Consider the following 16,781-nt stretch of genomic DNA (forward strand, 5'->3'; position numbering starts at 1 on the left):
CCTGCACAGAGCCCTGGCCTCAACCCCATCGAACACCTTTTGGATGAATTGGAACGCCAACTGCGAGCCAGGCCTAATCACCCAACATCAGTGCCCGACTTCACTAATGCTCTGTGGCAGAATGGAAGCAAGTCCCCCAGCAATGTTCCAACATCTAGTGGAAAGCCTTCCTAGAAGAGTGGAGGATGTTATAGCACCAAAGGGGAACTAACTCCATATTAATGCCCATGATTTTGGAATGACATGTTCGACGAGCAGGTGTCCACATATTTTCATGTAGTGTATGTATAGGGCTAAGGTGACGAGGCATCAGGATATATGATAAACAGAGTAGCAGCAGCAGCGTATATGATGAATATGTGTGTGTGTGTGTGTGTGTGTGTGTGTGTGTGTGTGTGTGTGTGTGCGTGCGTATGTGTAGAGTAATTAGAAATGTGAGTGCATGTTATGTGTGTGTGAGCAAATTAAGTGAGTGTTGGAATGTCAGTGTGCTAGAGTGTTTAGATTCCTGTGAGTGTGCATAGAGACAGTGCAACAACAACAAAAAGTACAAGGGTCAACTCAGATTTAGCTATTTAGCAGTCTTATAGCTTGGGGATAGAAGCTGTTCAGGAGCCTGTTGGTGTCAAGCTTGATGCACCTGTACCGCTTGCCATGCGGAAGCAGAGAGAACAGTCTATGGCTTGGGTGGCTGGAGACTAATTTTCCGGGGCTTCCTTTCACACCGCCTGATATAGAGGTCCTGGATGGCAGGGATCTCAGACCCAGTGATGTACTGGGAGGTCCGCACTACCCTCTGTAGCGCTATGTGATTGATGGCGGTCCTGTTGCCATACCAAGCAGTAATGTAGCCAGTCAAGATGCTCTCAATGGTGCAACTGTAGAACTTTGTGAGGATTTGAGGGCCCACCTTTTCAGCCTCCTGAGGGGGACTAAACACACACCGCTGTGGGGCCCCCATGTTGAGAGTCAGAGTGGTGGAGATGATGTTGCCTACCCTCACCACACCACCTTGGGTCGGCCCGTCAGGAAGTCCAGGATCCAGTTGCAGAGGGAGGTGTTCAGTCCCAGGGTCCTAAGCTTGGTGATGAGCTTGAAGGGGACAATGGTGTTGAACGCTGAGCTGTGGTCAACGAACAGCATTTCACATAGGTATTCCTCTTATCTAGGTGGGTGAGGGCAGTGTGGAGTGTAAATGAGATTGCGTCGTCTATGGATCTGTTGGGGCAGGATGCAAATTGGAGTGGGTCTAGGGTGTCTGGGATGATGTGTGCCATAACCAGACTTTCAAACCACTTCATGATTACAGATGTGTGCTACAGGGATGTACTCATTATAACATGAAGCCTTGGAGTTCTCGGGGACAGGAATGATGGTGGTCATCTTAAAACATGTGCGGATTACAGACTGGGACAAGGAGAGGTTGAAAATTACCGTGAATATGCCTGTCAGCTGTTCTGAGCCTGTTCTGAGAATTTTGTTAAGTGCTAGCTTGTTATTTTTCTTGTCCTTAGGTGGAATGTATACAACAGTCACGATAACAGCTGAAAACTCCCTCGGGAGGTAGAAGGGTCGGAATTTGACCATCAGGTATTCCAAGACGGGTGAACAATAGGTTCAGACTTTCACTGCGCTTGAGTCAGCACACCATTTGTTGTTGATGAAGAGGCAAATCCCTCCCCCTCTCAATTTCTCTGACTCCAATGTCCTCTCCGCTTGGTGAATGGAGAATCCATCAAGTTGGATAGCCATGGGGGGTATCTTGCTCGAAAGCAATTTTTCAGAAAAGCAGAGAATATTGAAGTGACAAGAGTCCCGTTGGTAGCAAATCCGCGATCGGAGGTCATCCATCTTATTATTAAGTGGCCAATAGAATGGAGGGAAGAGGTGTCCGGAATTTCCCTTCACCTTAATCTCGCCAGGACTCCCCCTCTCTTGCCTCTGTAACGCCAGAATTGGAATTACAGAAAGAGCCCAGGGCAGATGAGTCGAAGTTGAAGCTGGGATTGAGGTAACTAATTGCCGATCTGATGTTCAAAAGTTATTGTCGGTTATAATTAATAATAGCGGATACATTTAGTCAGGAGGAGGCAAGATCAGGTGGGACCATTCTAGACAATGAGTGTGCCGATACGAGTGTGAACAACAAGTGTTTTATCTCAATGTTGTCACGTGTCCTACTTATATCAGTACACTCCTAACAAACTAAGCATTATGAAGCTTCTATTTGATCAAATAAAGCTATACGTAGCAATCAAGCCGTTACATTTTGTTAACCAAATTCGACACTCTCTCATTGACCTCCATACAAAAACTCCTTGCTGCTGGAAAAGACAGATTTTGGGCCCAGTTATACCTCTGGCTTTACCTCTTCCTCTCTGAGTCAACTCACCACTTTGCCACCAGACTTCTGGTCGAACAGGACCATGGTGACTCGTTTGGGCTCTCGATGGTAGGTGCAGTAGTGCTTGACCCAGGTCGACACGAAAGAGCCTGAGAGAGGGAAGAGAGAGGAGCAGATTGAGAAGCAGAGAGGGGGGAGTATTGAACACATTTTGTGGGTTACCATGGTTATTGCACACGCTGGGTCCCCCGTCACCTCTAAGAGCATGATATTCTCATCCTGAATACAATTACTCTTGTTGTTTCTATGGGGAAATTGAAATCTATTTCAAACAACACTGGTGTCTAAACATTGGTGTGACTAAAGCGGTAGTCGTGACGTTACCGCCACCATGCTTTTCTAAGTGGTAAAAATAAATCACTGAGTAGTGAAATTGTATCCTATTGCAGCATGAGAGAGAGAGAGAGAGAAGAGAGATAGCAGGATGGGATACTCACGTTTCTCCTGTACAAACAGGTATCCCTCCATGGTGTCATGGCTGATACTCTTGTGCTCATGGGGGTTCTCCTTCATCTTCCTCATCAGACACTCCACCTCAGACCGTGTGCTTTCAAAACGGTTCCGCGTCTGAACGGGGCAGGAAAGGAGACAGACAATGATGGAAACATCCTAACACCCTGCATTCTGTGCAATTCACCATTGTCTGCAGTCAGTGTGTTAGGGCTAGGTCAAAACTTTATATCACAATATTTCCCCCATTTTGTTATGGTATTTTATGTTTTTTAATAATAAAAGTTCTAAATATGCTTTATGAGTAGTTCATGACCCTAGAGTGGCAAAACAAACATTATAATTGATTGTACTTGGGCTTTCTCAATTTTGATTGTTTTATACTGTTCAAACTAAATACATTTTCAGCATTTTCTACAATTTCTGTATTTCCTGTACTTTTGTAATAATTTCCACACTGTGCCACGCAGAGATGCATGATATGGGCAAAACATCTAGGCCTAGTTAAAAGCTGAACTGTTGGAATCATGGAAATAAAATTATTATTCTAATTCTATAGTTCAAATAAAGTGGGCAGCACATTGAATGCATTGTTGTTTGACATGACAATGAATGAATAAGCCAGGGAGGAATTATTGACAGGGTAGGAACCAAAGTGTTGGCCAATGTTTCCAGGGGACCCTAATTAGTGAGAGATTAGCAAACTTAGGCATGTCATAACAACAACAAACTCTGAACTTACTTATCCATTCATAACTGACCAAATTATGAAAGACAAGCATTGTCATTTTGAATTCTGTAAAGTGAGTGTTAAAGAGGTGAAATAATTATTGTTGTCTATCAACAATGACAAGCCATCTGGGTCTGACAACTTGGATGGAAAATTACTGCGGATGACAACAGACTATATCTCTCCAATCTAAATCTACAGGAAAGTGTGTGCTCTCAGGCCTGGAGGGAGAAAAAGTCATTCCGCTACCTAAGAAAAGCAAAGCACCCTTTACTTGCTCAAACAGCCAACCAATCAGCCTGCTACCAACCCTTAGTAAACTTTTGGGAAAAAATGTGTTTGACCAGACACAATTATATTTCATAGTAAACAAATGACTGAAAAGAAATTAGCTGAAGGAAATTGATAATAAGAAGCTGTTTTGTTAGACCGATCATAATTTGCTGCTGGAAAAACGTATGTGTTATGGCTTCACATACCCTGCTATATTGTTGATTGAGAGTTACCTGTCTAATATAAAACAGAGGGTGCTCTTCAATGGAAGCCTCTCCAACAAAATCCAGGTAGAGTTGGGAATTCCCCAGGGAAGTTGTCTTGGCCGCTTACTGTTTAAAATATTAACTAATGACCTGGCACTGAGTAAAGCCTGTGTACCTACAGTGCATTCGGAAGTTATTCAGCCCGCTTGACTTTTTCCACATTTTGTTGCATAACAGCCTTATTCTAAAATTGATTAAATATATACCCCATAGTGATGAAGCAAAGAAAGGTTTTTAGAAATGTTTGCAAAATCTTTATATAAAAAAACCTGAAATATCACATTTACATAAGTATTCAGTCCCTTTACTCAGTACTTTGTTCAAGCACCTTTGGAAGCGATTACAGCCTAGAGTCTTCTTGGGTATGATGCTACAAGTTTGGCTCACCTGTATTTGGGGAGTTTGTGTACTGTACTCTTTTCATCTTTCCCTCGATCCTGACTAGTTTCCCAGTCCCTGCCGCTGAAAAACATCCCCACAGCATGATGCTGCCACCACCATGCTTCACAGTAAGGATGGTGGCAGGTTTCCTCCAGACGTGATGCTTGGTATTCAGGCTAAAGAGTTGAATCTTGGTTTCATCAGACCAGAGAATCTTGTTTCTCATGGTCTGAGTGTTCTTTAGGTGCCTTTTGGCAAACTCCAAGCAGGCTGTCATGTGCCTTTTACTGAGGAGTGGCTTCTGCCTGGCCACTCTACCATAAAGGCCTGATTGGTGGAGTGCTGCAGAGATGATTGTCCTTCTGGAAGATTCTCCCATCTCCACAGATGAACTCTGGAGCTCTGTCAGGGTGACCATCGGGTTCTTGGTCACCTCCCTGACCAAGTCCCTTCTCCCCCGATTGCTCGGCTTGGCCAGGCGGCCAGCTCTAGGAAGAGTCTTGGTGGTTCCAAACTTCTTCCATTTAAGAATTATGAAGGCCACCCGGACTATTTACATTGAACCCCCCGTCTTTGTTTTTACACTGTTGCTACTCCTTGTTTATTATCTATGCATAGTCACTCTACAAATTACCTCGATTAACCTGATCCCCCGCACATTGACTCGGTACCGGTACCCCCTGTATATAGCCTTGTTATTGTTATGGAAATGTATTATGTTACTTTTTGATTGATTAGATTTTTTTACTTTAGATTATTTATCAAATATTTTATTAACTCTATTTCTTGAACTGCATTGTTGGTTAAGGGCTTGTAGGTAAGCGTTTCACGGTAAGTTCTACACCTGTTGTATTCGGCGCATGTGACATAACATTTGATTTGATTTGTGTTCTTGGGGACCTTCAATGCTGCAGACATATTTTGGTAACCTTTCCCCAGATCTGTGCTTCGACACAATCCTGTCTCGGAGCTCTACGGACAATTCCTGCAACCTCATGGCTTGATTTTTGCTCTGACATGCACTGTCAACTGTGGGACCTTATATAGACAGGTGTGTGCCTTTCCAAATCATGTCAATTCAATCAATTCAATTAACCACATGTGGACTAATTGTAGAAACCGTGGACTAATTGTAGAAACCTCTCAAGGATGATCAATGGAAACAGGATGCACCTGAGCTCAATTTTGAGTCTCATAGCAAAGGGTCTGAATACTTATTTAAATAAGGTATGTGTTTTCTATTTTTAAGAAATTTGCTAACATTTCTAAAAACCTATTTTCTCTTTGTCATTATGGGGTATTGTGTGTAGATTGATGACGATTTTTTTTGGAATAAGGCTATAACGTAACAAAATGTGAAAAAAGTAAATGGGTCTGAATACTTTCCGAATGAACTGTATGTACGCCATGACTCAACATTATACACGTCAGCTACCACAGCAAGTGAAATCACTGCAACATAACCTTTCCACGTGGGAATTCCAAATGTCTCTAACGGTCACCCTACAGTCATCTGTTTTATGTGTGTGCTGTCAGAATGCACTCACTGTTCCAAAATGTGATTGTTACGCAACAGGCCAGTTAACCCGTGCTGCCCTCAAACCAGGGCACGCTCCCTGCTAATTATCTATAAGCTATGTTTAAACTGGTCAATTTAAAATTATTTTCAAACAACAGTTTGAATTGATGTGTGTTCCGCCTCCTCATTAATTCACATAAGAAGTAGCCCATTTCACTGTTGCAGACATATTAAGTTTGAGGCTTTATTGAGCTGGCCAAGCCCAAGCACTTCCCCAGTGTTTCCCCAGATCAAGTATGAAGACAATGTGCATCTCTAGTCAGAACACATTTTCTGTCTTGCGCCTGCATTGCCTTCATTGTTATTTTCCTTAAAAATAATAACTTTGGTAATGTGTCCATTCCTATCAAAGTAAATGCCTTATTTTCTGTATATCGTGTTGTTGTTTCTACTGTAGCATACCGTATATATTTATGGAGCATAATGTATTTACAGTTTTTTTCACGTTTTCATGTACTGGTGACAAATCATACATTCCAATTATTGCATATATTGTAATGGAAACATGACGTGTGTAAAATACATTTTTGAAGACTGCACTCATTATGATGAGCTAATGCTAAGCTATTTGCCAGCTATGTGTGGCGCCATGTTTGTTTATATCATTCAATGCATTCTGGTCTGTCAGACCAAAGATGTTATAAAAAATTAAAAAATTGACTGACTGAAGGTGCTTTCAAGACAACTGGGAACTCTGAAAAATACAAGGTCAATTCACGATGTCCGTGATCTTCAGGTTGGAAAGTCAGAGCTCTAGAAAGAGGTCCAAGTTCCCGAGTTGGAGTTCTGAGTTGGATAACCATTCAAAATGATTTGTCCCAGTCAGAGCTTGTTTTTTCCCGAATTCCCAGTTGTCTTGAACGCACTTAAGTCTGAAGTTGGACATTTCCGAGTTCCCAGTTGTTTTGAATGCGGCATCAGATTGTAACTATGGTACCTCAGGGTTGCCAGCTTAGACCCCCCTTTCCAGGGGTTGTATTTTTATTTAGAATATACAGTTGAAGTCGGAAGTTTACATAACTTAGGTTGGAGTCATTAAAACTCCACAAATTTCATGTTAACAAACTATAGTTTTGGCAAGTCGGTTAGGACATCTACTTTGTGCATGACACAAGTAATTTTTCCAGCAATTGTTTACAGACAGATTATTTCACTTATAATTAACTGCATCACAATTCCAGTGGGTCAGAAGTTTACATACACTAAGTTGACTGTGCCTTTAAACAGCTTCGAAAATTCCAGAAAATGATGTCATGGCTTTAGAAGCTTCTGATAGGCTAATTGACATAATTTGAGTCAATTGGAGGAGTACCTGTGGATGTATTTCAAGGCCTACCTTCAAACTCAGTGCCTCTTTGCTTGCCATCATGGGAAAATCAAAAGAAATCAGCCAAGACCTCAGAAAAAAAATTGTAGACTTCCACACATCTGGTTCATCCTTGGGAGCAATTTCCAAATGCCACGTTCATCTGTACAAACAATAGTACGCAAATATAAACACCATGGGACCACATAGCCGTCACACCGCTCAGGAAGGAGACGCGTTCTGTCTCCTAGAGATTAATGTACTTTGGTGCAAAAAGTGCAAATCAATCCCAGAACAACAGCAAAGGACCTTGTGAAGACGCTGGAGGAAACAGGTACAAAATTATCTATATCCACAGTAAAACAAGTCCTATATCGACATAACCTGACGCTTGCAAGCCGAAGAACACCATCCCAACCGTGAAGCACGGAGGTGGCAGCATCATGTTGTGGGGGTGCTTTGCTGCAGGAGGGACTGGGGCACTTCACAAAATAGATTGCATCATGAGGCAGGAAAAGTATGTGGACATATTGAAGCAACATCTCAAGACATCAGTCAGGAAGTTGAAGCTTGGTCATAAATGGGTCTTCCAAATGGACAATGACCCCAAGCATACTTCTAAAGTTGTGGCAAAATGGCTTAAGGACAACAAAGTCAAGGTATTGGAGTGGCCATCACAAAGCCATGACCTCAATCCCATAGAAAATTTGTGGGCAGAACTGAAAAAGTGTGTGCGAGCAAGGAGGCCTACAAACCTGACTCAGTTACACCAGCTCTGTCAGGAGGAATGGGCCAAAATTCACCCAACTTATTGTGGGAAGCTTGTGGAAGGCTACCCGAAACGTTTGACCCAAGTTAAACAATTTAAAGGCAACACACTCAATTAGTATTTGGTAGCATGTAAACTTCTGACCAACTGGGAATGTGATGAAAGAAATAAAAGCTGAAATAAATAATTCTCTCTACTATTATTCTGACATTTCACATTCATAAAATAAAGTGATGATCCTAACTGACCTAAAACAGGGACTTTTTACTAGGATTAAATGTCAGGAATTGTGAAAAACTGAGTTTAAATGTATTTGGCTAAGGTGTATATAAACCCTCCGACTTCAACTGTAAACTTATCCTGTGTTTGCCCCACATTTATTGATAAATCCCCCATCATAGTAACATTTCCTGCATCATATCCCCCCACGATACCTTCCCCCATTTCTATACCCCATGGACTTGAACCCCCCCCCCCCCCCCACAAACCCCCCCTAAAATGGTTTCATCCCTATTTGGTTTGATGATCTGTGAGGTGATATCATTTTATTTGCTGTGGGATTTTGTACTGGTTTAAACTGGTTACTACTCTTTCCCAGAAACGAGAATATTATTATTAGTAGATTTGGATAGAAAACACTCTGAAGTTTCTAAAACTGTTTGAATGGTGTCTGTGAGTATAACAGAACTCATATGGCAGGCAAAAACCTGAGAAAATTCCAAGCAGGAAGTGGTCTGTCTGCGATTTTGTAGTTCTCCCTTTGCTTCTCTATCGAAACTACAGTGCCCGTGGGGTTATGTAGCACTTTCTAAGGCTTCCATTGGCTCTCTAAAGCGTTCAGAAAGCGGATTGACGCATCTCCTGTCTCTGGGCAGATAACAGCAGCAGAGTTTGTCAGTGGACTGCCTGGTGACAGAGAGATTGGAGAGGCGCGTTCACGAGACCTCGCCATTTTTTCTCTTCCTTTTTGAATGAATACAGCATTGTCCGGTTGGAATATTATCGCTATTTTACGAGAAAAATACCATAAAAATGTATTTTAAACAGCGTTTGACATGCTTCTAAGTACGGTAAAGGTACATTTTGAATTTTTTTGTCTCGAAATGCGCTCGCGCGTCACCCTTTGGATAGTGACCTGAACGCACAAACAAAACGGGGGTATTTGCACATAACAATGGATTATTTGGAACAATAACAACATTTGTTGTGGAAGTAGCAGTCCTGGGAGTGCATTCTGACGAAGAACAGCAGAGGTAATCCAATTTTTCTAATAGTAATTCTGAGTTTAGTGAGCCCCGAACTTGGCGGGTGTCAAATTAGCTAGCCGTGATGGCTGAGTTATGTACTCAGAATATTGCAAAATGTGCTTTCGCCGAAAAGCATTTTAAAATTTTACATAGCGATTGCATAAAGGAGTTCTGTATCTATAATTCTTAAAATAATTGTTGTGTATTTTGTCAACGTTTATCATGAGTAATTTAGTAAATTCACCGGAAGTTTTAGGTGGGAATGCTAGTTCTGAACATCACATGCCAATGTAAAAAGCTGGTTTTTGATATAAATATGAACTTGATTGAACAAAACATGCATGTATTGTATAACATAATGTCCTAGGAGTGTCACCAGATGAAGATCATCAAAGGTTAGTGCTGCATTTAGCTGTGTTTTGGGTTTTTGTGACATATATGCTTGCTTGAAAAATGTCTGTGTGGTTATTTGTGTCCATGTACTCTCCTAACATAATCTAATGTTTTGCTTTCGCTGTAAAGCTTTTTTGAAATCGGACAATTTGGTTAGATTAACGAGAGACTTATCTTTCAAATGGTGTAAAATAGTCGTATGTTTGAAATATTGAAATTATTGCATTTTTGAGGTATTTGTATTTCGCGCCACACGATTCCACTGGCTGTTGAATAGAGTGGGACGCTAATGTCCCACCTAGCCCATAGAGGTTAAGCTGTGGAAGTGTTCTTTGTGATGTTTGGATGATAAAGTTCACATTTATCTTTTACAATAAAAGGTGAAATTTACGAAAAAAGTTGTGAAGACCTTTATTTCCCATCAGTACAAAACACTGTTTAGATGCTTTTGTGACAACAATGCTGTTTAGATGCATTTGTTGCATCATATGTTCTGTTGCTACTGTTCCAATCACAGATTTGCGATGGTACACAGCAGGGACCACTCAACAATGATCACAAATATGTGATCGTACCCGTCAAAGGTTAACAAAGAGCTGCAGTCGGATTTAAAATGGGTGACAAGTAATAAGCTCGTACTAAATATTAAAAAAATTAAAAGCTTTGTATTTGGGACAAACCATTCCCTAAACCTCAACTAAATATTTTAATGAATAATGTGGAAATTGAGCAAGTTGAGGAGACCAAACTGCTTGGCGCAACCACAATTGTGTGTTTCTTTTGTTGCGTTATTTGTAACTTATTTTGCACATAATGTTTCTGCCACCGTCTCTTATGACCGAAAGGAGCTTCTGGATATCAGGGCAGCGATTACTCACCTCGTACTGGATGAAGATATTTTCTTTAATGAGTCGGACGCATAGGATTTACTTCAGACACCCGACAAGGCCCAAAGCCCTGTGATTTGCATGAGCAAGAGACGGCAATATCGGGGACGTAGGTTGGGGTGCCTAGCAAGGATCCGAATGCGAGTACGTAATCTGCCTCTACCATCAGTCCTATTATCCAATGTACATTCATTGGATAACAAAATAGACGAACTACGATCACGGATATCCTACCAACGGGACAGTGAAAACTGTAATATCTTATCTTCCACCGAGTCGTAGCTGAACGACAACATGAATAACATACAGCTGGCGGGGTTTACGCTGCATTGGCAAGATAGAACAGCCGCATCCGGTAAGACAATGGGTGGCGGTCTGTGTATATTTGTAAACAACAGCTGGTGCACAAAATCTAATAGTAAGGAAGACTCGAGGTTTTGTTCACCTGAGGTAGAGTATCTCATGATAAGCTGTAAACCACACTATTTACTAAGAGAGTTTTCATCTATATTCTTCGTAGCTGTTTATTTACCACCACAAACCGATGCTGGCACTAAGACCGCACCCAATGAGCTGTATAAGGCCATAAGCAAACAGTAGCCGGGGAATTGAATGCTGGGAAACTTAAATCCATTTTACCTAATTTCTACTAGCATGTTAAATGTGCAAGAAGAGGGAAAAAAAACTTTAGATCAACTTTACTCCACACACAGAGACGCACACGTACAAAGCTCTCCCTTTGACTCCATTTGGCAAATCTGACCAAACCTGCCTACAAGAAAAAACTAAATCAGGACGCACCAGTGACTCGGTCAATAAAGAAGTGGTCAGATGACGCAGATGCTAAACTACAGGATTGTTTTTCTAACACAGACTGGAATATGTTCTGGGATTCTTCCGATGGCATTGAGGAGTACACCACATCAGTCATTGGCTTCATCAATAAATGCATCGATGACATCATCCCCACAGTGACTGTATGCACATACTTCAACCAAAAGCTATGGATTGCGGGCAACATCCGCACTGAGTTAAAGGGTAGAGCAGCCGCTTTCAAGGACTCTAACCGGGAAGCGTATAAGAAATCCCGCTATGCCGTCTGACGAAGCATCAAACAGGTAAAGCGTCAATACAGGACTAAGATTGAATCGTACTACACCGGCTCCGACGCTCGTCGGATGTGGCATTGTTTGCAAACTATTACAGACTACAAAGGGAAGCACAGCCAAGAGCTGCCCAGTGAGTCGAGCCTACCAGATGAGCTAAATTACTGCTATGCTCACTTCGAGGCAAGCAACACTGAAGCATGCATGAGAGCATCAGCTGTTCCGGACGACAGTGTGATCATAGTGAGTAAGACCTTTAAACAGGTCAACATTCACAAGGCCGCAGGGCCAGACAGATTACCAGGAGGTGTACTCCGAGTATGCGCGTACCAACTGGCAAGTGTCTTCAAAATACTTTTTCAACTTGTCCCTGACTGAGTCTGGAATACCAACATGTTTCAAGCAAAGCACCATAGTCCCTGTGCCCAAGAACACTAAGGTAACCTGCCTAAATGACTACCGACCCGTAGCACTCACGTCTGTAGCCATGAAAAGCTTTGAAAGGCTGGTCATGGCTCACTTCAACACCATTATCCCAGAAACCCTAGACCCACTCCAATTTGCATACCACCCCAACAGATCCACAGATGATGCCAGCTCCATTGCACTCCACACTGCCCTTTCCCACCTGGTCAAAAGGAACACCTATGTGAGAATACTATTCATTGACTACAGCTCAGCGTTCAACACCATTGCGCCCTCAAAGCTCATCACTAATCGAAGGAACCTGGGACTAAACACCTACCACTGCATTTGGATCCTGGACTTTCTGACGGGCCGACCCCAGGTGGTAAGGATAGGTAGCAACACATCTGCCACACTGATCCTCAACACGGGGGCCGCTCAGGAGTGCGTGCTCAGTCCCCTCCTGTACTCCCTGTTCACTCATGACTGCATGGCCAGGCACGACTCCAACACCATCATTAAGTTTGCCAACAACAAAACAGTGGTAGGCCTGATCACTGACAATGATGAGACAGTCGACAGGGAGGAGGTCAGAGACCTGGCCATATGGTGCCAGGATAACAACCTCAACGTGATCAAGACAAAGGAGGGAACTACAGGAAAAGGAGGGCCGAGCACGCCCACATTCTCATCGACAGGGCTGTAATGGAGCAGGTTGAGAGCTTAAAGTTCCTTGATGTCCACATCACCAACAAATTACCATGGTCCAAACACACCAAGACAGTCGGGAAGAGGGCACGACAAAGCCTATTCCCCCTCAGCAGACTGAAAAGATTTGCCCTGGGTCCTCAGATCCTCAAAAAGTTCTACAGCTGCACCATCGAGAGCATCCTGACTGGTTGCATCACTGCCTGGTACGTCAACTGCTCAGCCTCTGAACGCAAGGCACTACAGAGGATAGTGCGTACAGCCCAGTACCAATCACTGGGGCCAAGCTTCCTGCCATCCAGGACCTCTACACCAGGCGGCGTCAGAGGAAGGCCCTAAAAATTGTCAAAGACTCCAGCCACCCTAGTCATAGACTGTTCTCTCTGCTACTGCACAGCAAGCGGTTCCGGAGCACCAAGTCTAGGTAAAAGGCTTAACAGCTTTTTCAGTTCTGCCCACAAGGTTTCTATGGGATTGAGGTCAGGGCTTTGTGATGGCCACTCTAATACCTTGACTTTGTTGTCCTTAAGCCATTTTGCCACAACTTTGGAAGTATGTTTGGGGTCATTGTCCATTTGGAAGACCCATTTGCGACCAAGCTTTAACTTCCTGACTAATATCTTGAGATGTTGCTTCAATATATCCACATAATTTTCCTCCCTCATGATGCCATCTATTTTGTCAAGTGTACCATTCCCTCATGCAGCAAAGCACCCCCACAACATGATGCTGCCACCCCGTGCTTCAAGGTTGGGATGGTGTTCTTCGGCTTGCAAGCGTCCCCCTTTTTCCTCCAAACATAACGATGGTCATTATGACATCAGACCAGAGGACATTTCTCCAAAAATTACGAGCGTTGTCCCCATGTGCTGTTGCAAACCGTAGTCTGGCTTTTTTATGGCGGTTTTGGAGCATTGGCTTCTTCCTTGATGAGCGACCTTTCGATATAGGACTTGTTTGACTGTGGATATAGATACTTTTGTACCTGTTTCCTCCAGCATCTTCACAAGGTCCTTTGCTGTTGTTCTGGGATTGATTTGCACTTTTCGCACCAAAGTACGTTCATCTCTAGGAGACAGAATGCGTCTCCTTCCTGAGCGTTATGACGGCTGCGTGGTCCCATGGTGTTTATACATGCGTACTATTGTTTGTACAGATGAACGTGGTACCTTCAGGCGTTTGGAAATTCCTCCCAAGGATGAATCAGACTTGTGAAGGTCTACAATTTTTTGCTGAGGTCTTGGCTGATTTCTTTTGATGTTAAGCAAAGAGGCACTGAGTTTGAAGGTAGGCCTTGAAATAGGTACAGTCAAGTTAGTGTATGTAAACTTCTGACCCACTGGAATTGTGATACAGTGAATTATCTGTGAAATAATCTGTCTGTAAACAATTGTTAGAAAAATGACTTGTCATGCACAAAGTAGATGTCCTAACCGACTTGCCAAAACACACAGGCACAGAAACACATTTTAATATTGTTGTATGGTATTGTACATTTTGTGTTGTGGATTTGTAGTGGTGTGGTGATGTTATGTGATGTACTGTTTTATTTTGTTTTTGTTTATTTATTTTGTGATGTGCCTTAATGTGTCTGAACCCCAAGAAGAGTAGCTGCTCCTTGGCAGCAGTTAATGGGGGTCCATAATAAATACAAATAAAACATAGCTAACATATTCATGTTTCACCTATTCCTCTCTGATTTAAGATACAGTTGCACAAACAACATACTTATCTAGGCCTAGACCAGCATTAGTACCAGGCTGTCTTTATTAGCTATCTACATTTGCTCTTACTCTTAGTACATTTAGCAAGCTAGCTAACTAGTGTTTAGCATTAGCGGCTAACCAGATGTATTTTAGCCACAACTTGCTAAGAAAAGATGAACTAGCAGACTGTAGTTTGCAAACAGTAAGACACACAAACTAATAGTGTAATTGTAGAACGCTCGTGGAAAGCAGCATTGTTTTCACCAACATCTTGTTGCATCTATCTGCCCATGCAGACCGCGGCAAGAAAGTGTTCGCGACTTTGTGGTCGAACAACTGCTCTCTCCTTGAGTGACAGGCGGCAGGGCTTGGTGTGGGAAAAGGCATACAGCAGGAGGAGGGAGAAAGACAACTCAAATAGCAAACGGAGTAAACAATAAAAACTGACATAACACGTGCTGAGCTGCGTATCACATTTAACAAACCAAACATTGAAATACCATGCATCAATACGGGTATATAGTAAAATACAATATACCGCCCAGCCCAGCCTTGAAATGTCTTTGGTGTGGCAAAATATTATATCTCACCAGCACCTAATGGCTGTAATGTATGGCATTGATATGTATCTTACATTCTGAATGCTGATAGTGAGGTCTGTCTTGAAGTGGTTGAAGTCTTTGGCCAACTCGTACCCATGGTGATAGTAAGTAAACAGCCCTTGAAGAAATGCCAGCAACTAGAATTGATACAAAGGACGAAACGGAAAGGAAACGTGGTTGAGAAACGTAATTCAATTCCATCAACCTAATCTACTGTAATTTGATTTGAAAGGTACTTGTTGCCAGCTATATTTATTCTGTAGACAGTGTCATGGAGAGATGACTAAGCATGTAAGGTGTATAGAGTACAGTAACAGTATTAGGGTTGCAAAACTCCAGTAACCGTCCCAAAATTCCCAGATTTTCCAAAAATCCTGGTTGGAAGATTACCTGAATCAGGAGGGAATAAGCAGGAAATCGGGAGACTTCCTACCAGGATTTCTGGAAAATCTGGGAATTTTGGGACAGTTACTTCCTGGTTGGAAGATTACCTGAATCAGGAGGGAATAAGCAGGAAATCGGGAGACTTCCTACCAGGATTTCTGGAAAACCTTGGAAGTTTAGGAAAGTTCATGGAATTTTGCAACCCTAAACAGTATAGACAGCGTGCTGAGGGAGATTGACATGCTCACTCACCGGCTCTACGAAGTCAAACATCTTCCTCTCCTGGACCTCCTGCACCTTGAACACGTACTCCAGAGACACCTCGTAGAAATGCTGCCGAACGTGGTCCACCTGACTGTCTGCCTGCACCACACGCAAAATGATGGGGTTCTGTTTTAAATGACTTTCAGGTGAAACACTCAGTGAAGTAACGCTGTTTGCTCTCCCATCTGAATGGTCGTGCTGTACACCACAAAGCCCGCCACATTATCTCCCACCCCGCTTCAACTTTGCTTTGATCTCCTCCCATTAGGTGTGAGATACCGGACAACTCTGAGGCGCACTGTGCGTCCCCCCCGTCCATGGACGGGGGGGAAAGGGGACTATTCCTGACTGGCTGTTGCTTGTTTCTTCTATGTTTTCATATTTGTTTTAAGTATCTATGTGTGAGCTGTGACAAGATTTTCCTCTTGTAGGACAATAAACGGGATTCTGACTCTGTTTGAACTGACTTACAGCGTGCGCGCACACACACACACACACACACACACACACACACACACACACACACACACTTGCCCACACTCATACACAAACACATGCATCTTAACATAAACACACATGTAATGACTAGCCAACTCTAGCCCATTTTGACTGTGGGAAAGGAGAATAATGTATGCTTACTTCATGAAGATGTGCTTCTTTCTTCTTTGCTGATAGGCTTAGGTGCTTCTCCAGGACAGCACAGTACTTCTCTGTCTCTTTGTCGTATTTCTTCTTGGCTTCCTGTGATAAACAGTCAAAAGGTCACCAACAGTCACCTTGTTTCCAAGTCCCGGACACCACATAGTACAATTAATATTGACATTTTATTGAAGAGGATGTCCCATTGAGGTCAAAAGACCTCTTTCTCAGGGGAAACCTCTATATAACACATAGAGCTCTGTTTCGGCATCATCACTGCCG

The 16,781-nt window shown here is 42.7% G+C and overlaps 1 protein-coding gene across 3 annotated transcripts in view; it reads right to left on the minus strand.

Moving 5' to 3' along the window:
* The window catches only part of LOC115148518 (rho GTPase-activating protein 26), a 115,382-nt gene that overhangs the window by 45,093 nt on the left and 53,508 nt on the right, over nucleotides 1-16,781 (minus strand). For all 3 annotated transcript variants that reach the window (XM_029690465.1, XM_029690468.1, XM_029690466.1), the window contains exons 5-9: nucleotides 16,500-16,601; nucleotides 15,849-15,959; nucleotides 15,245-15,349; nucleotides 2,842-2,971; nucleotides 2,393-2,493 (exon numbers count right to left, since the gene is read on the minus strand). In XM_029690465.1, coding sequence (XP_029546325.1) covers nucleotides 2,393-2,493; nucleotides 2,842-2,971; nucleotides 15,245-15,349; nucleotides 15,849-15,959; nucleotides 16,500-16,601 — 549 coding nt within the window. The remainder of the gene's footprint in view (nucleotides 1-2,392; nucleotides 2,494-2,841; nucleotides 2,972-15,244; nucleotides 15,350-15,848; nucleotides 15,960-16,499; nucleotides 16,602-16,781) is intronic.

This window comes from Salmo trutta, chromosome 15 (assembly GCF_901001165.1).
Source record: "Salmo trutta chromosome 15, fSalTru1.1, whole genome shotgun sequence".
NCBI classification, from domain to species: domain Eukaryota; kingdom Metazoa; phylum Chordata; class Actinopteri; order Salmoniformes; family Salmonidae; genus Salmo; species Salmo trutta.